General features: G+C 39.8%; 1 protein-coding gene across 3 annotated transcripts in view; it reads left to right on the top strand.

Moving 5' to 3' along the window:
- The window catches only part of LOC126336375 (sialin-like), a 207,135-nt gene that overhangs the window by 131,842 nt on the left and 48,419 nt on the right, over positions 1-26,874 (top strand). For all 3 annotated transcript variants that reach the window (XM_049999985.1, XM_049999984.1, XM_049999986.1), the window contains exons 2-3: positions 23,001-23,251; positions 23,476-23,706. In XM_049999985.1, coding sequence (XP_049855942.1) covers positions 23,001-23,251; positions 23,476-23,706 — 482 coding nt within the window. The remainder of the gene's footprint in view (positions 1-23,000; positions 23,252-23,475; positions 23,707-26,874) is intronic.

Consider the following 26,874-nt stretch of genomic DNA (forward strand, 5'->3'; position numbering starts at 1 on the left):
CATTCCACCAGGAAGGAGGTACATGGCTCATGTCTGTAGTTGAACCATGCCTAGATGGTCAACACCGTGTTTTGATCATGTCCGCATTGTTACTTTGTGCCAGGAAGGAATCTCAACAAAAGTGTCCAGGCATCTCGGAGTGAACCAAAGCGATGTTGTTCGGACATGGAGGAGATACAGAGAGACAGGAACTGTCGATGACATGCCTCGCTCAGGCCGCCCAAGGGCTACTACTGCAGTGAATGACTGCTACCTACGAATTATGGCTCGGAGGAACCCTGACAGCAATGCCACCATGTTGAATAAAGCTTTTCGTGCAGCCACAGGATGTAGTTTTAATGATTCAAACTGTGTGCAATGGGCTGCATGATGCGCAACTTCACTCCCGACACCCATGGCGAGGTCCATCTTTGCGACTGCAACACCATACAGCATGGCACAGATGGTCCCAACAACATGCTGAATGGACTGCTCAGGATTGGCACCTCGTTCTCTTCACCGATGAGTGTCGCATATGCCTTCAACCAGATAATCATCGGAGATGTGTTTGGAGGCAACCCGGTCAGGCTGAACCCCTTAGACACACTGTCTAGTGATTTCAAAAAGGTGGAAGTTCCCTGCTGTTTTGGGGGTGGCATTCTGTGGGGCAGATGTAAGCCACTGGTGGTCATGGAAGGCGCTGTAACAACTGTACGGTACGTGAATGCCATCCTGTGACAGATAGTCCAACCATATTGGCAGATACTGGAGAGGCATTGGTCTTCATGGATGACAATTTGCACCCCCATCGTGCACATCTTGTGAATGACTTCCTTCAGGACAACGACATCACTCAGCTAGAGTGTCTAGCACATTCTCCAGCCATGAACCCTATCGATCATTCCTGGGATATATTGAAAAGGGCTGTTTATGGATGACGTGACCCACCAACCACTCTGAGGGATCTTTGCCGAATCATCGTTGAGGAGTGGGACAGTCTGGAACAACAGTGCCTTGATAAACTTGTGGATAGTATGCCATGACAAATACAGGCATGCATCAATGCAAGAGGACATTCTCCTGGGTATTAGAGGTACTGGTGTGTACAACAATCTGGACCACCACATGTGAAGGTCTCGCTGTATGGTGGTGCAACATGCAGTGTGTGGTTTTCATGGGCAATGAAAAGGGTGGAAGTGATGTTTATGTTGATGTCTATTCTAATTTTCTGTACAGAGGTGATGCTAAACTTTTTTGATGTGTGTATATTATCTAGACAGGCAGAGCCCCTTATAGGTTTACAGTTCACATAGTATAGGTTAAATTGTTGATGCAAATTAATGAGTTCTGTCATGCTTTTTGTCCTGCAGAACATCAGAGCTTGAACTGACATCCCTTCAATGAACCAACAGGACTCGAGAAAATAGCACAAAACAACCGAGTTTCAAGAAAGCATTCGGACTTGTTCAAAGCATATATAACAAAAAATACCTGTCAAAAGGGACTAAAATCAGACACTACAACACAGTTATCAAACCTATAGTCACATATGCAAGTGAAACGCTCTCACTGAATAGAAAACTAGATTTACAGGATATTAAGAAAATAGAGAGAAAAATTATTAGGAAAATTCTGGGACCACGATACACACAAGATGGATACAGACTGCAGACCATCGAAACAACTGAAAAACTATCAAATATCGAAAGTGACATCAGAAAGAGACGAATGAAATTTTATGGACACCTACACAGATTACCTGGAAACAGGTTAACTAAACGTCTATTGGACTATGTGACATCACTTAAAGCAACAATACCCTGGGTAACTGAAGTTAAGAAGGATTTGACAAAAGCAAAAATTGACATAACAGACGCATCAGACAGGGATACATTCAGAAGAAAAATTGACAAGTGGAAGTTTACTTCAGAGACGGCACCAAAACCATACCGACCAAAGTGGACTGAAGAAAGAAAGAAGGCCTTTGGGGAGAAAATGAAGAAATATTGGCAAAACAAGAAGAACCTAAAGAAATATTGATAAATCACCTGCTTATCGTTCTCCTATGGGGACATTCGCTAATAATAATAATAAAATTTTATTTTCATTCAGCTCCTTACAGCAATACACAAAGTCAAGAGCATACATTTCTCAGTGTACTGTAGTTTGCATGAAATGGGTAAAAGTAGAAACCACACGTTACAAAGTAGCACTTTAACCATCAAAAAATTTATCAACAGTGTAAAAAGGATTGGTTACTAGTAGCTTATACAATTTGGCTTTAAAAATATTTACAGGCAATTCTTTAATATCTTTGCTTAGTCTGCTAAACATCCTTAGTACAAAGACTAGGTAGGAGTTTTGTGATTTACAGAATCTACGATGTGGCATTACACATGTTCCATTTCTAATATTAAGCTATGAATATCACTTTTCAATACAAATTTTGAAACATTGTTTCTAATGCACAACAGAACATTATAAATGAATAGGTTTACTACTGTCATACATTCCCATTTAATGAAAAGAGGTTTACAGCCTTCTGATTTACCAGAATCAGTAATTATTCTTAATACTTTCTTCTGCAAAAGTAGAATGTCATTTAGGTGACAACTAATACCCACAGTAAAATTCCATATGATATAATGCTTTGGAAGAAAGCAGCCCTTGTGGCTCTCCAGACTCTACCAATGCACACAACTTGTTGACGGTTCTCTAGGAAAGATTTAAAAATATTTACACTGTTGCCATCAAAATCGTAATAGAGTAGCTTACTCAACAAAGTATTGTCCTCTACACAATCAAAAGTTCTGCTAATGTCACAAAACTTAGTTTGGACATAGCCCCTAGCCTCACACACATCTAGGACAAATTTTACTAAGGAGTCCATTGCGTCAGTTGTGGATTTACCTTTCCTAAATCTAAATTGCTTATCACTGATTACATTTGATTTGCCCAAGTAAACACTAACTTCATTGTAATTTATTGTTTCATAATTTTTTGAAAAAACAGGAGTGATGTATACCAACCTATAGCTAGTGGAACAGTTCTTTTCAGCTTTTTTATATATGGGCACAACTCTAGACATTTTTAGTAGATCAGGGAGCATATTTTCAACAAGACATTTACTTACACAACAAGTTAAAGGATAAATAATACAGCCAATAACATATTTCAACAAATTACATGACAAATCATAGTATTTTCAGGCTAGTATTTGGACACACTTCTGTGAATGTGCCCAAAAAGGCTTTTGTAAGCAGTTGACTGTGATACTAAGTGAAGCTTCAGGAGGTTTGTTTATTGAACTACTAATTTGTTCAACGTACTGAATACAAAATTTATTAAACTCTTATGGGGTTATGGCAATATCACCTTTTTGTTTAGTGTTTTGTTTAGTGTGGGCAATAGAATTAATTACACTCCAGGCTTTTTTGGATTTGTTTTTGGACTTTTCAATGTTTACTATATTAAGTAGTTTCTTTGCTTCACTGATTGCCTGCCTATACTTATGCTTAGCTGTAGCATATAATTCTTTATACATTTCTGATTTACCATTTTTGTACAGGCCAGAATGTAGCATGACAATATTTTTCAGTTTCCCTAACTGTGAAGTTTATCATTCTTTGTTTTTCCTTTTTTTTGTAATTACTGCTAATATTTACTGCACATTTTTTGGAGGGATGTTATTTTGGAATATATTTAAAAATACAGAGAAAAACTCAGCAAAAACAATATCAGAGGAACAATGTTGAAGCCTACTAAAAAGGGAGTCCCAACTGAAACAAGTGAGGGCATGTCTAAACCTATCCATCCTGTCTCTACTCATTGGTCTACTAGTCACAATTTTGGCTTTTGGGTCGGTGCATTCTGAAATTACATTACTAATACAAATAAATACTGCATCATGATCTGAAAAAGGGGATTTAATCATGTCACTGTACATACACGTTCTCTTAATTTTTGTAAATACACACTTCAAAAAAAGTTTTGCATCACCCCGGCTCCCAGAACTCCTGAAGCTAGACATCCAACAGCCAATCAGTTCCAGTCATTCCACCAGGAAGGAGGTACATGGCTCATGTCTGTAGTTGAACCATGCCTAGATGGTCAACACCGTGTTTTGATCATGTCCGCATTGTTACTTTGTGCCAGGAAGGACTCTCAACAAAAGTGTCCAGGCATCTCGGAGTGAACCAAAGCGATGTTGTTCGGACATGGAGGAGATACAGAGAGACAGGAACTGTCGATGACATGCCTCGCTCAGGCCGCCCAAGGGCTACTACTGCAGTGAATGACTGCTACCTACGAATTATGGCTCTGAGGAACCCTGACAGCAATGCCACCATGTTGAATAAAGCTTTTCGTGCAGCCACAGGATGTAGTTTTAATGATTCAAACTGTGTGCAATGGGCTGCATGATGCGCAACTTCACTCCCGACACCCATGGCGAGGTCCATCTTTGCGACTGCAACACCATACAGCATGGCACAGATGGGCCCAACAACATGCTGAATGGACTGCTCAGGATTGGCACCTCGTTCTCTTCACCGATGAGTGTCGCATATGCCTTCAACCAGATAATCATCGGAGATGTGTTTGGAGGCAACCCGGTCAGGCTGAACCCCTCAGACACACTGTCTAGTGATTTCAAAAAGGTGGAAGTTCCCTGCTGTTTTGGGGGTGGCATTCTGTGGGGCAGATGTAAGCCACTGGTGGTCATGGAAGGCGCTGTAACAACTGTACGGTACGTGAATGCCATCCTGTGACAGATAGTCCAACCATATTGGCAGATACTGGAGAGGCATTGGTCTTCATGGATGACAATTTGCACCCCCATCGTGCACATCTTGTGAATGACTTCCTTCAGGACAACGACATCACTCAGCTAGAGTGTCTAGCACATTCTCCAGCCATGAACCCTATCGATCATTCCTGGGATATATTGAAAAGGGCTGTTTATGGATGACGTGACCCACCAACCACTCTGAGGGATCTTTGCCGAATCATCGTTGAGGAGTGGGACAGTCTGGAACAACAGTGCCTTGATAAACTTGTGGATAGTATGCCATGACAAATACAGGCATGCATCAATGCAAGAGGACATTCTCCTGGGTATTAGAGGTACTGGTGTGTACAACAATCTGGACCACCACATGTGAAGGTCTCGCTGTATGGTGGTGCAACATGCAGTGTGTGGTTTTCATGGGCAATGAAAAGGGTGGAAGTGATGTTTATGTTGATGTCTATTCTAATTTTCTGTACAGAGGTGATGCTAAACTTTTTTGATGTGTGTATATTATCTAGACAGGCAGAGCCCCTTATAGGTTTACAGTTCACATAGTATAGGTTAAATTGTTGATGCAAATTAATGAGTTCTGTCATGCTTTTTGTCCTGCAGAACATCAGAGCTTGAACTGACATCCCTTCAATGAACCAACAGGACTCGAGAAAATAGCACAAAACAACCGAGTTTCAAGAAAGCATTCGGACTTGTTCAAAGCATATATAACAAAAAATGCCTGTCAAAAGGGACTAAAATCAGACACTACAACACAGTTATCAAACCTATAGTCACATATGCAAGTGAAACGCTCTCACTGAATAGAAAACTAGATTTACAGGATATTAAGAAAATAGAGAGAAAAATTATTAGGAAAATTCTGGGACCACGATACACACAAGATGGATACAGACTGCAGACCATCGAAACAACTGAAAAACTATCAAATATCGAAAGTGACATCAGAAAGAGACGAATGAAATTTTATGGACACCTACACAGATTACCTGGAAACAGGTTAACTAAACGTCTATTGTACTATGTGACATCACTTAAAGCAACAATACCCTGGGTAACTGAAGTTAAGAAGGATTTGACAAAAGCAAAAATTGACATAACAGACGCATCAGACAGGGATACATTCAGAAGAAAAATTGACAAGTGGAAGTTTACTTCAGAGACGGCACCAAAACCATACCGACCAAAGTGGACTGAAGAAAGAAAGAAGGCCTTTGGGGAGAAAATGAAGAAATATTGGCAAAACAAGAAGAACCTAAAGAAATATTGATAAATCACCTGCTTATCGTTCTCCTATGGGGACATTCGCTAATAATAATAATAAAATTTTATTTTCATTCAGCTCCTTACAGCAATACACAAAGTCAAGAGCATACATTTCTCAGTGTACTGTAGTTTGCATGAAATGGGTAAAAGTAGAAACCACACGTTACAAAGTAGCACTTTAACCATCAAAAAATTTATCAACAGTGTAAAAAGGATTGGTTACTAGTAGCTTATACAATTTGGCTTTAAAAATATTTACAGGCAATTCTTTAATATCTTTGCTTAGTCTGCTAAACATCCTTAGTACAAAGACTAGGTAGGAGTTTTGTGATTTACAGAATCTACGATGTGGCATTACACATGTTCCATTTCTAATATTAAGCTATGAATATCACTTTTCAATACAAATTTTGAAACATTGTTTCTAATGCACAACAGAACATTATAAATGAATAGGTTTACTACTGTCATACATTCCCATTTAATGAAAAGAGGTTTACAGCCTTCTGATTTACCAGAATCAGTAATTATTCTTAATACTTTCTTCTGCAAAAGTAGAATGTCATTTAGGTGACAACTAATACCCACAGTAAAATTCCATATGATATAATGCTTTGGAGGAAAGCAGCCCTTGTGGCTCTCCAGACTCTACCAATGCACACAACTTGTTGACGGTTCTCTAGGAAAGATTTAAAAATATTTACACTGTTGCCATCAAAATCGTAATAGAGTAGCTTACTCAACAAAGTATTGTCCTCTACACAATCAAAAGTTCTGCTAATGTCACAAAACTTAGTTTGGACATAGCCCCTAGCCTCACACACATCTAGGACAAATTTTACTAAGGAGTCCATTGCGTCAGTTGTGGATTTACCTTTCCTAAATCTAAATTGCTTATCACTGATTACATTTGATTTGCCCAAGTAAACACTAACTTCATTGTAATTTATTGTTTCATAATTTTTTGAAAAAACAGGAGTGATGTATACCAACCTATAGCTAGTGGAACAGTTCTTTTCAGCTTTTTTATATATGGGCACAACTCTAGACATTTTTAGTAGATCAGGGAGCATATTTTCAACAAGACATTTACTTACACAACAAGTTAAAGGATAAATAATACAGCCAATAACATATTTCAACAAATTACATGACAAATCATAGTATTTTCAGGCTAGTATTTGGACACACTTCTGTGAATGTGCCCAAAAAGGCTTTTGTAAGCAGTTGACTGTGATACTAAGTGAAGCTTCAGGAGGTTTGTTTATTGAACTACTAATTTGTTCAACGTACTGAATACAAAATTTATTAAACTCTTATGGGGTTATGGCAATATCACCTTTTTGTTTAGTGTTTTGTTTAGTGTGGGCAATAGAATTAATTACACTCCAGGCTTTTTTGGATTTGTTTTTGGACTTTTCAATGTTTACTATATTAAGTAGTTTCTTTGCTTCACTGATTGCCTGCCTATACTTATGCTTAGCTGTAGCATATAATTCTTTATACATTTCTGATTTACCATTTTTGTACAGGCCAGAATGTAGCATGACAATATTTTTCAGTTTCCCTAACTGTGAAGTTTATCATTCTTTGTTTTTCCTTTTTTTTGTAATTACTGCTAATATTTACTGCACATTTTTTGGAGGGATGTTATTTTGGAATATATTTAAAAATACAGAGAAAAACTCAGCAAAAACAATATCAGAGGAACAATGTTGAAGCCTACTAAAAAGGGAGTCCCAACTGAAACAAGTGAGGGCATGTCTAAACCTATCCATCCTGTCTCTACTCATTGGTCTACTAGTCACAATTTTGGCTTTTGGGTCGGTGCATTCTGAAATTACATTACTAATACAAATAAATACTGCATCATGATCTGAAAAAGGGGATTTAATCATGTCACTGTACATACACGTTCTCTTAATTTTTGTAAATACACACTTCAAAAAAAGTTTTGCATCACCCCGGCTCCCAGAACTCCTGAAGCTAGACATCCAACAGCCAATCAGTTCCAGTCATTCCACCAGGAAGGAGGTACATGGCTCATGTCTGTAGTTGAACCATGCCTAGATGGTCAACACCGTGTTTTGATCATGTCCGCATTGTTACTTTGTGCCAGGAAGGACTCTCAACAAAAGTGTCCAGGCATCTCGGAGTGAACCAAAGCGATGTTGTTCGGACATGGAGGAGATACAGAGAGACAGGAACTGTCGATGACATGCCTCGCTCAGGCCGCCCAAGGGCTACTACTGCAGTGAATGACTGCTACCTACGAATTATGGCTCTGAGGAACCCTGACAGCAATGCCACCATGTTGAATAAAGCTTTTCGTGCAGCCACAGGATGTAGTTTTAATGATTCAAACTGTGTGCAATGGGCTGCATGATGCGCAACTTCACTCCCGACACCCATGGCGAGGTCCATCTTTGCGACTGCAACACCATACAGCATGGCACAGATGGGCCCAACAACATGCTGAATGGACTGCTCAGGATTGGCACCTCGTTCTCTTCACCGATGAGTGTCGCATATGCCTTCAACCAGATAATCATCGGAGATGTGTTTGGAGGCAACCCGGTCAGGCTGAACCCCTCAGACACACTGTCTAGTGATTTCAAAAAGGTGGAAGTTCCCTGCTGTTTTGGGGGTGGCATTCTGTGGGGCAGATGTAAGCCACTGGTGGTCATGGAAGGCGCTGTAACAACTGTACGGTACGTGAATGCCATCCTGTGACAGATAGTCCAACCATATTGGCAGATACTGGAGAGGCATTGGTCTTCATGGATGACAATTTGCACCCCCATCGTGCACATCTTGTGAATGACTTCCTTCAGGACAACGACATCACTCAGCTAGAGTGTCTAGCACATTCTCCAGCCATGAACCCTATCGATCATTCCTGGGATATATTGAAAAGGGCTGTTTATGGATGACGTGACCCACCAACCACTCTGAGGGATCTTTGCCGAATCATCGTTGAGGAGTGGGACAGTCTGGAACAACAGTGCCTTGATAAACTTGTGGATAGTATGCCATGACAAATACAGGCATGCATCAATGCAAGAGGACATTCTCCTGGGTATTAGAGGTACTGGTGTGTACAACAATCTGGACCACCACATGTGAAGGTCTCGCTGTATGGTGGTGCAACATGCAGTGTGTGGTTTTCATGGGCAATGAAAAGGGTGGAAGTGATGTTTATGTTGATGTCTATTCTAATTTTCTGTACAGAGGTGATGCTAAACTTTTTTGATGTGTGTATATTATCTAGACAGGCAGAGCCCCTTATAGGTTTACAGTTCACATAGTATAGGTTAAATTGTTGATGCAAATTAATGAGTTCTGTCATGCTTTTTGTCCTGCAGAACATCAGAGCTTGAACTGACATCCCTTCAATGAACCAACAGGACTCGAGAAAATAGCACAAAACAACCGAGTTTCAAGAAAGCATTCGGACTTGTTCAAAGCATATATAACAAAAAATGCCTGTCAAAAGGGACTAAAATCAGACACTACAACACAGTTATCAAACCTATAGTCACATATGCAAGTGAAACGCTCTCACTGAATAGAAAACTAGATTTACAGGATATTAAGAAAATAGAGAGAAAAATTATTAGGAAAATTCTGGGACCACGATACACACAAGATGGATACAGACTGCAGACCATCGAAACAACTGAAAAACTATCAAATATCGAAAGTGACATCAGAAAGAGACGAATGAAATTTTATGGACACCTACACAGATTACCTGGAAACAGGTTAACTAAACGTCTATTGTACTATGTGACATCACTTAAAGCAACAATACCCTGGGTAACTGAAGTTAAGAAGGATTTGACAAAAGCAAAAATTGACATAACAGACGCATCAGACAGGGATACATTCAGAAGAAAAATTGACAAGTGGAAGTTTACTTCAGAGACGGCACCAAAACCATACCGACCAAAGTGGACTGAAGAAAGAAAGAAGGCCTTTGGGGAGAAAATGAAGAAATATTGGCAAAACAAGAAGAACCTAAAGAAATATTGATAAATCACCTGCTTATCGTTCTCCTATGGGGACATTCGCTAATAATAATAATAAAATTTTATTTTCATTCAGCTCCTTACAGCAATACACAAAGTCAAGAGCATACATTTCTCAGTGTACTGTAGTTTGCATGAAATGGGTAAAAGTAGAAACCACACGTTACAAAGTAGCACTTTAACCATCAAAAAATTTATCAACAGTGTAAAAAGGATTGGTTACTAGTAGCTTATACAATTTGGCTTTAAAAATATTTACAGGCAATTCTTTAATATCTTTGCTTAGTCTGCTAAACATCCTTAGTACAAAGACTAGGTAGGAGTTTTGTGATTTACAGAATCTACGATGTGGCATTACACATGTTCCATTTCTAATATTAAGCTATGAATATCACTTTTCAATACAAATTTTGAAACATTGTTTCTAATGCACAACAGAACATTATAAATGAATAGGTTTACTACTGTCATACATTCCCATTTAATGAAAAGAGGTTTACAGCCTTCTGATTTACCAGAATCAGTAATTATTCTTAATACTTTCTTCTGCAAAAGTAGAATGTCATTTAGGTGACAACTAATACCCACAGTAAAATTCCATATGATATAATGCTTTGGAAGAAAGCAGCCCTTGTGGCTCTCCAGACTCTACCAATGCACACAACTTGTTGACGGTTCTCTAGGAAAGATTTAAAAATATTTACACTGTTGCCATCAAAATCGTAATAGAGTAGCTTACTCAACAAAGTATTGTCCTCTACACAATCAAAAGTTCTGCTAATGTCACAAAACTTAGTTTGGACATAGCCCCTAGCCTCACACACATCTAGGACAAATTTTACTAAGGAGTCCATTGCGTCAGTTGTGGATTTACCTTTCCTAAATCTAAATTGCTTATCACTGATTACATTTGATTTGCCCAAGTAAACACTAACTTCATTGTAATTTATTGTTTCATAATTTTTTGAAAAAACAGGAGTGATGTATACCAACCTATAGCTAGTGGAACAGTTCTTTTCAGCTTTTTTATATATGGGCACAACTCTAGACATTTTTAGTAGATCAGGGAGCATATTTTCAACAAGACATTTACTTACACAACAAGTTAAAGGATAAATAATACAGCCAATAACATATTTCAACAAATTACATGACAAATCATAGTATTTTCAGGCTAGTATTTGGACACACTTCTGTGAATGTGCCCAAAAAGGCTTTTGTAAGCAGTTGACTGTGATACTAAGTGAAGCTTCAGGAGGTTTGTTTATTGAACTACTAATTTGTTCAACGTACTGAATACAAAATTTATTAAACTCTTATGGGGTTATGGCAATATCACCTTTTTGTTTAGTGTTTTGTTTAGTGTGGGCAATAGAATTAATTACACTCCAGGCTTTTTTGGATTTGTTTTTGGACTTTTCAATGTTTACTATATTAAGTAGTTTCTTTGCTTCACTGATTGCCTGCCTATACTTATGCTTAGCTGTAGCATATAATTCTTTATACATTTCTGATTTACCATTTTTGTACAGGCCAGAATGTAGCATGACAATATTTTTCAGTTTCCCTAACTGTGAAGTTTATCATTCTTTGTTTTTCCTTTTTTTTGTAATTACTGCTAATATTTACTGCACATTTTTTGGAGGGATGTTATTTTGGAATATATTTAAAAATACAGAGAAAAACTCAGCAAAAACAATATCAGAGGAACAATGTTGAAGCCTACTAAAAAGGGAGTCCCAACTGAAACAAGTGAGGGCATGTCTAAACCTATCCATCCTGTCTCTACTCATTGGTCTACTAGTCACAATTTTGGCTTTTGGGTCGGTGCATTCTGAAATTACATTACTAATACAAATAAATACTGCATCATGATCTGAAAAAGGGGATTTAATCATGTCACTGTACATACACGTTCTCTTAATTTTTGTAAATACACACTTCAAAAAAAGTTTTGCATCACCCCGGCTCCCAGAACTCCTGAAGCTAGACATCCAACAGCCAATCAGTTCCAGTCATTCCACCAGGAAGGAGGTACATGGCTCATGTCTGTAGTTGAACCATGCCTAGATGGTCAACACCGTGTTTTGATCATGTCCGCATTGTTACTTTGTGCCAGGAAGGACTCTCAACAAAAGTGTCCAGGCATCTCGGAGTGAACCAAAGCGATGTTGTTCGGACATGGAGGAGATACAGAGAGACAGGAACTGTCGATGACATGCCTCGCTCAGGCCGCCCAAGGGCTACTACTGCAGTGAATGACTGCTACCTACGAATTATGGCTCGGAGGAACCCTGACAGCAATGCCACCATGTTGAATAAAGCTTTTCGTGCAGCCACAGGATGTAGTTTTAATGATTCAAACTGTGTGCAATGGGCTGCATGATGCGCAACTTCACTCCCGACACCCATGGCGAGGTCCATCTTTGCGACTGCAACACCATACAGCATGGCACAGATGGTCCCAACAACATGCTGAATGGACTGCTCAGGATTGGCACCTCGTTCTCTTCACCGATGAGTGTCGCATATGCCTTCAACCAGATAATCATCGGAGATGTGTTTGGAGGCAACCCGGTCAGGCTGAACCCCTTAGACACACTGTCTAGTGATTTCAAAAAGGTGGAAGTTCCCTGCTGTTTTGGGGGTGGCATTCTGTGGGGCAGATGTAAGCCACTGGTGGTCATGGAAGGCGCTGTAACAACTGTACGGTACGTGAATGCCATCCTGTGACAGATAGTCCAACCATATTGGCAGATACTGGAGAGGCATTGGTCTTCATGGATGACAATTTGCACCCCCATCGTGCACATCTTGTGAATGACTTCCTTCAGGACAACGACATCACTCAGCTAGAGTGTCTAGCACATTCTCCAGCCATGAACCCTATCGATCATTCCTGGGATATATTGAAAAGGGCTGTTTATGGATGACGTGACCCACCAACCACTCTGAGGGATCTTTGCCGAATCATCGTTGAGGAGTGGGACAGTCTGGAACAACAGTGCCTTGATAAACTTGTGGATAGTATGCCATGACAAATACAGGCATGCATCAATGCAAGAGGACATTCTCCTGGGTATTAGAGGTACTGGTGTGTACAACAATCTGGACCACCACATGTGAAGGTCTCGCTGTATGGTGGTGCAACATGCAGTGTGTGGTTTTCATGGGCAATGAAAAGGGTGGAAGTGATGTTTATGTTGATGTCTATTCTAATTTTCTGTACAGAGGTGATGCTAAACTTTTTTGATGTGTGTATATTATCTAGACAGGCAGAGCCCCTTATAGGTTTACAGTTCACATAGTATAGGTTAAATTGTTGATGCAAATTAATGAGTTCTGTCATGCTTTTTGTCCTGCAGAACATCAGAGCTTGAACTGACATCCCTTCAATGAACCAACAGGACTCGAGAAAATAGCACAAAACAACCGAGTTTCAAGAAAGCATTCGGACTTGTTCAAAGCATATATAACAAAAAATGCCTGTCAAAAGGGACTAAAATCAGACACTACAACACAGTTATCAAACCTATAGTCACATATGCAAGTGAAACGCTCTCACTGAATAGAAAACTAGATTTACAGGATATTAAGAAAATAGAGAGAAAAATTATTAGGAAAATTCTGGGACCACGATACACACAAGATGGATACAGACTGCAGACCATCGAAACAACTGAAAAACTATCAAATATCGAAAGTGACATCAGAAAGAGACGAATGAAATTTTATGGACACCTACACAGATTACCTGGAAACAGGTTAACTAAACGTCTATTGGACTATGTGACATCACTTAAAGCAACAATACCCTGGGTAACTGAAGTTAAGAAGGATTTGACAAAAGCAAAAATTGACATAACAGACGCATCAGACAGGGATACATTCAGAAGAAAAATTGACAAGTGGAAGTTTACTTCAGAGACGGCACCAAAACCATACCGACCAAAGTGGACTGAAGAAAGAAAGAAGGCCTTTGGGGAGAAAATGAAGAAATATTGGCAAAACAAGAAGAACCTAAAGAAATATTGATAAATCACCTGCTTATCGTTCTCCTATGGGGACATTCGCTAATAATAATAATAAAATTTTATTTTCATTCAGCTCCTTACAGCAATACACAAAGTCAAGAGCATACATTTCTCAGTGTACTGTAGTTTGCATGAAATGGGTAAAAGTAGAAACCACACGTTACAAAGTAGCACTTTAACCATCAAAAAATTTATCAACAGTGTAAAAAGGATTGGTTACTAGTAGCTTATACAATTTGGCTTTAAAAATATTTACAGGCAATTCTTTAATATCTTTGCTTAGTCTGCTAAACATCCTTAGTACAAAGACTAGGTAGGAGTTTTGTGATTTACAGAATCTACGATGTGGCATTACACATGTTCCATTTCTAATATTAAGCTATGAATATCACTTTTCAATACAAATTTTGAAACATTGTTTCTAATGCACAACAGAACATTATAAATGAATAGGTTTACTACTGTCATACATTCCCATTTAATGAAAAGAGGTTTACAGCCTTCTGATTTACCAGAATCAGTAATTATTCTTAATACTTTCTTCTGCAAAAGTAGAATGTCATTTAGGTGACAACTAATACCCACAGTAAAATTCCATATGATATAATGCTTTGGAGGAAAGCAGCCCTTGTGGCTCTCCAGACTCTACCAATGCACACAACTTGTTGACGGTTCTCTAGGAAAGATTTAAAAATATTTACACTGTTGCCATCAAAATCGTAATAGAGTAGCTTACTCAACAAAGTATTGTCCTCTACACAATCAAAAGTTCTGCTAATGTCACAAAACTTAGTTTGGACATAGCCCCTAGCCTCACACACATCTAGGACAAATTTTACTAAGGAGTCCATTGCGTCAGTTGTGGATTTACCTTTCCTAAATCTAAATTGCTTATCACTGATTACATTTGATTTGCCCAAGTAAACACTAACTTCATTGTAATTTATTGTTTCATAATTTTTTGAAAAAACAGGAGTGATGTATACCAACCTATAGCTAGTGGAACAGTTCTTTTCAGCTTTTTTATATATGGGCACAACTCTAGACATTTTTAGTAGATCAGGGAGCATATTTTCAACAAGACATTTACTTACACAACAAGTTAAAGGATAAATAATACAGCCAATAACATATTTCAACAAATTACATGACAAATCATAGTATTTTCAGGCTAGTATTTGGACACACTTCTGTGAATGTGCCCAAAAAGGCTTTTGTAAGCAGTTGACTGTGATACTAAGTGAAGCTTCAGGAGGTTTGTTTATTGAACTACTAATTTGTTCAACGTACTGAATACAAAATTTATTAAACTCTTATGGGGTTATGGCAATATCACCTTTTTGTTTAGTGTTTTGTTTAGTGTGGGCAATAGAATTAATTACACTCCAGGCTTTTTTGGATTTGTTTTTGGACTTTTCAATGTTTACTATATTAAGTAGTTTCTTTGCTTCACTGATTGCCTGCCTATACTTATGCTTAGCTGTAGCATATAATTCTTTATACATTTCTGATTTATCATTTTTGTACAGGCCAGAATGTAGCATGACAATATTTTTCAGTTTCCCTAACTGTGAAGTTTATCATTCTTTGTTTTTCCTTTTTTTTGTAATTACTGCTAATATTTACTGCACATTTTTTTGGAGGGATGTTATTTTGGAATATATTTAAAAATACAGAGAAAAACTCAGCAAAAACAATATCAGAGGAACAATGTTGAAGCCTACTAAAAAGGGAGTCCCAACTGAAACAAGTGAGGGCATGTCTAAACCTATCCATCCTGTCTCTACTCATTGGTCTACTAGTCACAATTTTGGCTTTTGGGTCGGTGCATTCTGAAATTACATTACTAATACAAATAAATACTGCATCATGATCTGAAAAAGGGGATTTAATCATGTCACTGTACATACACGTTCTCTTAATTTTTGTAAATACACACTTCAAAAAAAGTTTTGCATCACCCCGGCTCCCAGAACTCCTGAAGCTAGACATCCAACAGCCAATCAGTTCCAGTCATTCCACCAGGAAGGAGGTACATGGCTCATGTCTGTAGTTGAACCATGCCTAGATGGTCAACACCGTGTTTTGATCATGTCCGCATTGTTACTTTGTGCCAGGAAGGACTCTCAACAAAAGTGTCCAGGCATCTCGGAGTGAACCAAAGCGATGTTGTTCGGACATGGAGGAGATACAGAGAGACAGGAACTGTCGATGACATGCCTCGCTCAGGCCGCCCAAGGGCTACTACTGCAGTGAATGACTGCTACCTACGAATTATGGCTCGGAGGAACCCTGACAGCAATGCCACCATGTTGAATAAAGCTTTTCGTGCAGCCACAGGATGTAGTTTTAATGATTCAAACTGTGTGCAATGGGCTGCATGATGCGCAACTTCACTCCCGACACCCATGGCGAGGTCCATCTTTGCGACTGCAACACCATACAGCATGGCACAGATGGGCCCAACAACATGCTGAATGGACTGCTCAGGATTGGCACCTCGTTCTCTTCACCGATGAGTGTCGCATATGCCTTCAACCAGATAATCATCGGAGATGTGTTTGGAGGCAACCCGGTCAGGCTGAACCCCTTAGACACACTGTCTAGTGATTTCAAAAAGGTGGAAGTTCCCTGCTGTTTTGGGGGTGGCATTCTGTGGGGCAGATGTAAGCCACTGGTGGTCATGGAAGGCGCTGTAACAGCTGTACGGTACGTGAATGCCATCCTGTGACAGATAGTCCAACCATATTGGCAGATACTGGAGAGGCATTGGTCTTCATGGATGACAATTTGCACCCCCATTGTGCACATCTTGTGAATGACTTCCTTCAGGACAACGACATCACTCAGCTAGAGTGTCTAGCACATTCTCCAGCCATGAACCCTATCGATCATTCCTGGGATATATTGAAAAGGGCTGTTTATGGATGACGTGACCCACCAACCACTCTGAGGGATCTTTGCCGAATCATCGTTGAGGAGTGGGACAGTCTGGAACAACAGTGCCTTGACAAACTTGTGGATAGTATGCCATGACAAATACAGGCATGCATCAATGCAAGAGGACATTCTCCTGGGTATTAGAGGTACTGGTGTGTACAACAATCTGGACCACCACATGTGAAGGTCTCGCTGTATGGTGGTGCAACATGCAGTGTGTGGTTTTCATGGGCAATGAAAAGGGTGGAAGTGATGTTTATGTTGATGTCTATTCTAATTTTCTGTACAGAGGTGATGCTAAACTTTTTTGATGTGTGTATATTATCTAGACAGGCAGAGCCCCTTATAGGTTTACAGTTCACATAGTATAGGTTAAATTGTTGATGCAAATTAATGAGTTCTGTCATGCTTTTTGTCCTGCAGAACATCAGAGCTTGAACTGACATCCCTTCCAATGAAAATATTATATTTCTCCCATTTCGGGTTCGAAGTACATTAAGATTTCCTCACATTTCTCAAGGAAGACATGTGGGTAACTACTAGGTGGCCTGCACACTACTACTACTACTACTACTACTACTACTAGCACTAGCTTAATACTCTCAATTACTAGTCCTGATATTTCAAAATGTAGTTAAGCACAAAGGGTGTGGAGATCTATCCTACCACAATTTTGTGCAAGAGGTGTTGAACTGGAAAGGAACATGTAAGTAAGATACATTACACATAAGTAAAATTATTTTCTTCAGAAGTAGAGAAGACTGTTGTGAACTGTAATGGCCTGGATATATTTTGTGCAATATTTAGTCAATTACTAAGTACTTATGAAAAACATTTTAATCCTAAAAACTGTGTAATACTATTAACCTGATACAAATTATACATGTTATACTAAAATTGAAGATTTTGTTTCATTGTAGACCATCAGGGCAAGTGTGCTCAAATGCCAAACAATATGGAGTAAGCACTGATAACACATGCCACGTTGCTCACATTCTTCATAAAATTAACTCCAATGCCCCCACATTTGCTGCTATGGGCTTTAAGTGCTCCCATGACGTAGTCCTTTTGCAGCAGGAAACACCGTTGACATTGAATTTCCTATTTTCATGGCGCTCACACAGTCCATATAGAACTCCTCAACTGTGTCTATGTAACTGGTTGTTATGCCATTATTGTTGATACTTGTTCACAGATTGTTTTGTGGTATTACGTTGTTTTTGATTCAGTATCAGTTGAAAGTCAGAAATGCATGAAAATGAGAGAAATATCCCGGTAATTTATTATTTGAATAAAGATGTGTTTATATATACTACTTCACTCAAAACACATTGTCATAAAATACGGAAATAAAAGAAGGAAGGAATTTTAAATTTGATTGGCTGAATTAAATTTCATAACTCTACATTGAAAATACTGAACAGAAATGTTTGGTTTGTCATGTACTGATCTTTCATGATCTGTCTCCGTGTTAACTGGATTAAACTGCATGCGAGGTTCTTTAGAGTCTGAGAAAGAGTCTGCTTATGGAGCTAGGTGATACACATGTTAGACTGCTCCATGGAGGACCTGGTTTTGGTTCCCAGTGCTTTCAGGGTCTTTTCCTCAGTTGGAGGACTGGAGCAGTTTACACTCTGTCTCGTGATGCCAACTGTGGAGCTACTTGAATGAGTGGTAGTGGTTTCCAGGTCTGCAAAGCTGACAGTAGCTAGGACAGTGGAATGCTTACCATGTGCCCCTCCATTCTGTACCTGAATGATGCAATGATGCCGTTGTTAGATGATGACACGGCGACTGGTCTGTACTGTATAGCCCAACAGGATCAGTAGATGAGATCAGAACTTTAGTTTTAGAAGTTTGAGGAAGACAAACCTTGTTCCAGCACACACACACACACACACACACACACACACACACACACACACACACACACACACACAGTGTATTTGTTGCAGTAGACGAGAAACTCAGAGCTGCATGTGAAATTGTTTGGCTAGACTCTGTTTCAATGGTGGGCATAAACCTGTAATTGGATCCTTTTATCAATGACAACACTCATCCCCACATGTAACTGAAAATTTCAGATTTACTGCTCAGTATGTTTCCCATTATACGGCAATCATCAGAAGTTTCAGATAAAATTTCAGTGTTTCTGTTATATATGTTTCCCATTATACTGCAATTGACAGAGGAGACTAGAATCATCCAATAATCAATTGGGATACTTACTGTTTTGTTAGTGGTGGGTGTGACAAGACATCCTGTAAAATATTATCAAAAGCCTTCTTTGGAAACTATTTAGAAAGGATAGTTCAGAACAAGCAGAAAGAGTTATATGTTCAGTAAACTACGTAAAGAGGCACCTGAAACTTTTAACTCAGGACAAGAGCATGTGGAGGAGATATGATTGAAGTTTAAAAGACTAATTGACCTAATTTCTGAATGAAACATGTTTTACTATCAGGAGGGCAATGTGTGAAACATTTGACAGATACCATGACTGAATATTATTCAAAGATATCTCACAAAATCCAAATAAATTGTGGCCATACCTGCACCAAGGTGAGCATCCTGACGCCCTTGGGTGACACAGGGGCTGAAATTGAGGATAGCAAAGCAGAAGTCCAGATGCTGAAATCGGTTTTCAAATGTTCCTTTGCAAAGGAAAATCCAGAAGTATTGCCACAATTTAATTCTTGCACCACCGCAAAGCTTATGTAAGTGTTACTGGCAATGAGAAACAACTATAATTGCTAAAATTGAACAAAGCTCTAGAGTCCAATGGAATCCATATCAGGTTCTATACAGAATTTGTGACTAAGTTAACTCCCCTTTTCATTTTTCCATAGACCCCTCAAACACAAAAATGTACAAGATAGTTGAAAGAAAGCCTAGGTGACATCTGTCTACAAGAAGGGTAGCAGAAGTGATACACAAAACTACTGTCTAGTATCCTTGAATGCATCTGTTGCTGAATGTTACAACATATTCTGATCTGAAATGTAATGAGGCATCTCAAATAGAATGACCCCCATGGTAACAAGTATGGATGCCAGAAAAGTTTTATGCAAAAACCAACTTTCATTTTTCTCCCATGACATCCCGAAAGGCACAGACCTAGGCAGTCAGGTATATGTAATATCTATTGAGTTGCAAAAAGCATTGGACTCAATACTACACCTACTTCTGTTATCAGAATATAGGTGTGTGAGTTACCAAGTGATATTTGTACAAGGCGTGTCCAGAAAGTAAGTACTGTTGCATTCTACTGCCAGTGCAACACTAGTGTCACAGTTGTCCACATTCACACTCAACTCCCTGGTTCATTGTGTTTCAACAGATGCCTTAACAGCTGGATTGTGTTGTGATTGCATTTGTTAGAGATCATTCAAAATAATTAAGACAATCTCTGATCCCGCTGAGTGTGGAGTGCACTCTGTAATAAGGTATCTTGGTGCAAAAAATGTTAAACTAGCTGTAATTATTGTCAACTTGTAGATATGTATGGTGAAAGTGTAATGACTGACAGAATGGTGAGAAACTGGGTGACACAGTTCAATTACAGATGAACCATTGTTTGTGACAAAGCTTGGAGTGGGTGGCCTTCTGTTGTCTATGGTAGTTTGTTTCAGAAAGTGGCTGAGGAAATTCATCAAAACAGATGGTTCACGATAAGAATGCTCGGTGGTGAATTTCCACAAATTTCAAAAACTATTCTGCATGAAAGTGTCACAAATTGCATAAATTTTTGCAAATTGTGTTCCTGCTGGGTTCTGAAAATGCTTACACATATCCACAAAATGAAATGACTTGGCAGTGCTTTGACATTTCTTACCCGATATGGTGATGAAGGAGATGATTTCTGAAACAAACTTGGGGATAGTGATGAAACTTAGACTTGGCATGTCACTCCAGAATGAAAACAGTCAGTGGAGTGGGGGCACTCATGATCCCAACAAAAACAAAAATTCAAAATATTCTCAGCAAAAAAAAAAAAAAAAAAAAAAAAAAAAAATTGTCTGTGTTCTGGGACAGATAGGACATTCTGCATGTTGAATCTTCCCTGAGGTGAAACTGTCAATGTGGTATGATACTGGAAGCACTAAGAACACTTCAGTGCCCAATTAAAAAAAAAAAAAAGCATGGAATGCTAAGTAAAAGCACTGTCTTGCTTCATGATAATGCACATCCACATCCTGATGGTGGCACTCAAAACCTTATTCAAAAATTCATTTGGGAACAGTTCGATGACCTGCTATACAGCTCCAATCTTGCACCTTATGACTACCACTTGTTCTAGAACTTGAAGAGTGATTTTGGAGGAAGGTGCTTTGATGGAGAGGAAGACACAAAAAATGGTGGTCAGCAATGCCTGTCTTCACTGGCACCATCTTTATACAAAGAGGGCACAGAAAAGTTGGTTTCCCATTATGGCAGATGTCTGAACCAAGGTGGCAACTATGTAGAAAAATAGTTTAAGAAATGGTCTTTTTGTAAAAATAAATTTTGACTTGGAAAAATGTTTTTATGAGCGTTTTTTTCCAAAATGGTACTCATTTTCTGTACATGCCTTGTATCTTTATTCAGAATTTCTTCATAAGATGGATTCTGTATATTATCTTGGATGTAGGGTCATCAGCAGATGTTTGGGACTCTTCCTGTCCTGATATATGTTAATGAAATTGTAGATAATATTAAATGAAACTTCAGATTTTTCACAAATAAATGTGTATCTATAATGAATTCCTGTTTGGAAAAAATACACAGACTTTCAATTGGAGCTGGATAAGAATTTAAAGTAATGCAAAAAGTGGTGACTAGCTTTAAATGTTGAGAAATGTAAAATTATGCTGTCCAGAAAATGAAAAACTCTAGTATTCTTTGAGTATAAAATCAATGAATTGCAATTGGTATTGTTCAACCCTTACAAATGTGTGGATACAACAACTTGTAGAGACATAAAATGGAATTATCATGTAGTCTCAGTTATAGGAAAATCAGATGGTAGATGCTGGTTCATTGGTAGGATATTAGGAAATGCAATCAGACCATGAAGCAGATTGCTTAGAAGTCCCCTGCGTGACTCTTCCTAGTATATTGCTCATGTGTGTGGGGCCCATACAAAGTAGGACACACTAGGGATAGTGAATGTATACAAAGAATGACAGCACAAATGGTACGCATCTGTTCGATCCATGGGAGACTCTCACGGAAATGCTGGAAAAACTGAACTGGAAGATAATTGAAGATAGGTACAAATTATCCCATAAAAGCCTTCTAACAAACTTGGCAAGAATCAGCTTTAGGTGTGGAATCTAGAAATGTACAATTACCCCCATTGTATAGGTCCTATAGGAATCACCTGAAGACCAAGATTAGACCAGTTAATAGAGTGCACAGCGGCAATTTAAACTATCATTCTTTCCGTGCTCCATTTGTGAATGGCATGGGAAGCAGCCAAATAACTGGCACATTGGAAAGTAACCTCTGCCATGTTCTTCACTGTGGTTTGTAGAATAGATGGATATGCAATACATAGTGGCTTATTGGTACCTAAAGTGAAGTTTCATAGCTATGAACTGAATTCAAAATCTGAACATGTCTTCTACAAATGAGCAAATCTTGTATATATCAAGAAAATTCATTCAGCGATGACCTAACAATATGGGATTTAAGCAATTGAAAGTTGTACAGTCACAATAAGATAATTTTTACACTTTCATAGCTAGATATCTTTGATCATTTCTTCTACTTTGAGTTTGAGTGAGTGGACAGTGATTGTATGAACTGGAAATTTATCATACTACATGTTTAATAACAGTTTTTGTTTGTTAATTTCCAAACGTTTCTAAATTTTAGTAAGCAAATATGTAGTCAGTATGTTAATGAGATTTAATTTTTACTTTAAGGAATGGCATACGTCAATCTGTACTGAGTGCTTTTTTGCAGGTTGCATTCAGATTCGAACATATCTTTGGTATCTAGTATTTACTGGAACACTTGTAAATTTCATGATTACCAACAATGTAAACATTGCAATAGTTGACATGATAAAGAAGCAGCCACTAGCAAGTCAAGAAACAGAAATGGGTGCTTGTTCATTGGAAACACAAGTTATGTGGAAAAATGATTCTTTTGAAAACAAGACTGAAAATTTAGTTTCTAATCAGCAAGCAGCTACTGTAGATAGTGACAAAGTGGTAATGAAATCCTCATTATTATTTACCTTTATGAATTCTGCTAATGAGTTTTAAAATGAAAACTGCAACATTATTGCTTATTTAATTCTGTCTTTTCTCATTCATAGTAATCTGGCTGATAGAATAAAAATTTAGCTTACATGAAATTATCATTTTATTATTATATCATTCTATTCAGCACAGATCAGTATAACTTGTGTACTGATAAAAATTCTCAATTACAGCTTCGATTTGAATGGGATGAGAAACAACAGGGCATGGTTCTCGGTGCCTATTTCTGGCTGCATTCAGTCCTACAGCTGCCAGGTGGCATGCTTTCTCATGCCTATGGTACAAAGAAAGTGTTTGGTTTTAGCAATCTAACTATGTTTGTTTTGTCATTACTCATTCCTGTGGCAGCTAACATTGGTTATGAGGCAATTGTTGCCCTCAGAGTTGTTCAAGGATTCATCGGAGTAAGTACAACTTTGACTTTGTTTCTTCTACACAAGTAAAAATCTGTAGCATAATTAAGTAATACTGTAAGACATGTGTACATGGTAACAGTCAAATCAGCACTGAGTCCAAGTCTGGCTGGCTGACTGGCTGGCTGGCTGCTTAGGTGGCGCAGCTGCTGCATGCCTGGCAGACAGCGCCGCATGTAGAGGGCGTGCGTAACTGCGCGGCGGCACTTTGAAAGATCGGCTTTTCCCCCCTTTGAATTTTTTGCACTGGTCTTAATGGAGGTGGCCTGTAGATTGCTAACGTCCATAGGTGTTGTTTGACTGGCCTTAAAGTCTCGAGGAGGAGGCTTCCCGTACGGACGGAAGTGTCCCCAATGATAACGGGTCAAGATGACAGGAGATGTGGGGGTTGAATCTGCTGGGGCCTCATGCACCAAACTGCCCATTGCAGCAAGTCCGGTTGTTATAACGGGAGACATGAGCGGTTTGTTGGCGTCCATAAGAGAAGGAGGCGAATAGAGTTGCTCGAACAGGTGATGGTCATCTGGTTCCTGCATGGGCACGTCTCCTGGTGGTGTCCGTTCTTGTGCTGGCACCGATATAATGGTGAGAGGACTGCGTTGTGAGTAATGAGAGATTCCAGTATCCCGAGCGTCAGGTAGGGCCGAAGGTGGTGTAGCGGCATTCGGAACAGGCGTGGCCGGCACACAAGGCCAAAGCCGCTCCAAATTACACACTGCCACACGCATGTCTGTCTGGATTTCATACAGGCATCAGCCACGGTGTTGTAAGATGCAGCCAGAACTCCATTTTGGTCGCCTGCCACATCCCCGTGCCCATACAAGGTCACCGGCGGTGAACCAACCAAGTGAAGGCACCCGTGGCCCTGAGGCGGAAGGCCGCAGAACTTGAAGTAGCATGCGAGGCTGTTGGCCATGTAAGAGCTCAGCTGGGCTGTGGTCGCCCAGGGGGGTGAAATGGCAAGAAGCCAGAAATTGGAGAAGCGCCTCATCAGCAGCAGAAGAAGTCAGGAGTTTCCTCATCTGAGTCTTAAATGTGCGGACCAGTCGTTCAGCCACACCTTTTGACTGTGGATGGAATGGTGGGACTGTGATATGCATGACGCCGTGATGGGCACAAAAATCCGCAAATTTGGAAGAGGCAAATTGCAGACCATTATCAGTAACAAGAGTAGAGGGAAGGCCTTCCAAAGAGAAACTGTGAACAAGAGCACTTGTGGTTGCCGCAGTGGTAGGCAATGTGCAATGGACAATGAAAGGAAAGTTAGAGTAGGCGTCAATTACGAGTAGCCACAGTGACAAAGATGACTTCGGGACGGCAGCATGTGACGCATAAGGGCTGCAGGCAACAACCATGTGTGCGATTTCAGAGTCGATGCCAGGCCAGTACACAGATGGCGCGCCAGAGATTTTTGGCGAGAAACACCCCAGTGCCCTTGGTGAAGGAGGCGCAAGACTGAAGCACGTAAAGGCGCAGGTAACGCAACAAGCAGAGAAGCATTTTCGGTGGAAAGGAGGATAACACCATCCCTGCCCGTGAGGCGGTAACGCAAAGCATAGTAGTTCCGCAATGAATCAGAAGTCTTAGCGGATGGACGATATGGCCAACCCTTCTGAATACAGCGTAAAACCCAGGAGAGGGTAGGGTCAGAACCCGTAGCAGCTGCCAGCCGGTCCCAGGTGATGGGGAACCCATCCACAACCCGCTGTTCGGCAACATCCAGTTGGATACACAAAAGTTCGTCCCTATCGAATGCCAGATCAGGACCCATGGGAAGGTGAGACACTGCAGCAGCATTCGCATGTTAAGCTGTCAGTCGGAAATGAATCTCATAATTGAAATGAAACAAGTGAAGAGCCCAACGCTGGAGAAGTGAAGAGCCCAACGCTGGAGGCGGTGTGCAGCCTTGTCGGAAAGTGACATTGATGAATGAAACAAGGAAACAAGTGGTTTGTGATCCGTAATAAGATGGAATTTGGATCCATTAAGAAAAACACCAAAATTATGAAGAGCATAAATAATGGCCAAAGCTTCTTTTTCAATTTGAGAATATTTGCGTTGGGCACCCATGAGTGTTTTGGAGGCATAAGCAATGGGATGTTCAGAACTGTCAGAAAAACGGTGCGCAAGGACTGCACCAGACACATATTGAGAGGCGTCCGTGGCAAGAACGAGATGTTGGCCAGGCTGGTAAGTAGCCATGCACGGGGCCTGTTTCAGCATAGTCTTCAATTTTTGGAGAGCCGCATTGCATGATGCGGACCAGTGAAAAGGCACGTTTTTATGCAACAGGCGATGCAACAGCTGAGCCACCGAAGCAGCAGATAGTAAAACCTGTGATAGTATGCTATTTTCTCCAAGAAGGCCTGCAGTTCCTTAACAGATGTAGGGCGAGGAAGGGCATCGATCACAGCGACAGTTTGCTGAAGTGGACGAATAGCATTCCGAGAGAGCTGAAACCCCAAGTATGTGATATATGCCTGAAAACATTTTGATTTCTGAAGATTACACTTAAGACCGGCAGTCTGTAAGATATGAAAAAGTGTGTGGAGATTCTGAAGATGTTCTTCAGTGGTGGAACCAGTGACAACAATGTCGTCTGTGTAATTTATACACCCAGCGACAGGGAGAAATAATTGTTCCAAGAATAGCTGAAAGAGAGCAGGGGCGGTGGCAACCCCGAATGGCAATCGTTGCTATTGATTGGTATTGATAGAGGCCGAAAGGCATGTTAAGGACCAGGAACTGCTGGGAAGCAGCGTCGAGAGGAAGTTGATGATCAGCTTCTGACAGGTCAATTTTAGAAAAATACTGGCCTCCAGCAAGTTTAGTGAACAATTCTTCAGGTTGGGGCATAGGGAAAGTGTTGATGAGGCATTGAGCATTTACAGTGGCTTTGAAATCACCACAGAGACAAATATCACCATTGGGCTTAGCAACGACAACGACAGGAGAGGACCACTCACTGGAAGTGACAGGAAGCAAGACCTCTGAAGCAGTGAAACAATCCAGCTCATATTTTACCCAATCACGAAGGGCCAAAGGAATGGGCTGAGCCCAAAAAACTTTGGCTAAGCAGTGGGTTTGAGCGTGATATGAGCTTCAAAGTCATTTGCATGGCCTAACTCAGGAGAAAAAAGGGACGAAAATGACGTTGAC

Source organism: Schistocerca gregaria, chromosome 2 (assembly GCF_023897955.1).
Source record: "Schistocerca gregaria isolate iqSchGreg1 chromosome 2, iqSchGreg1.2, whole genome shotgun sequence".
In the NCBI taxonomy this organism is placed as follows: domain Eukaryota; kingdom Metazoa; phylum Arthropoda; class Insecta; order Orthoptera; family Acrididae; genus Schistocerca; species Schistocerca gregaria.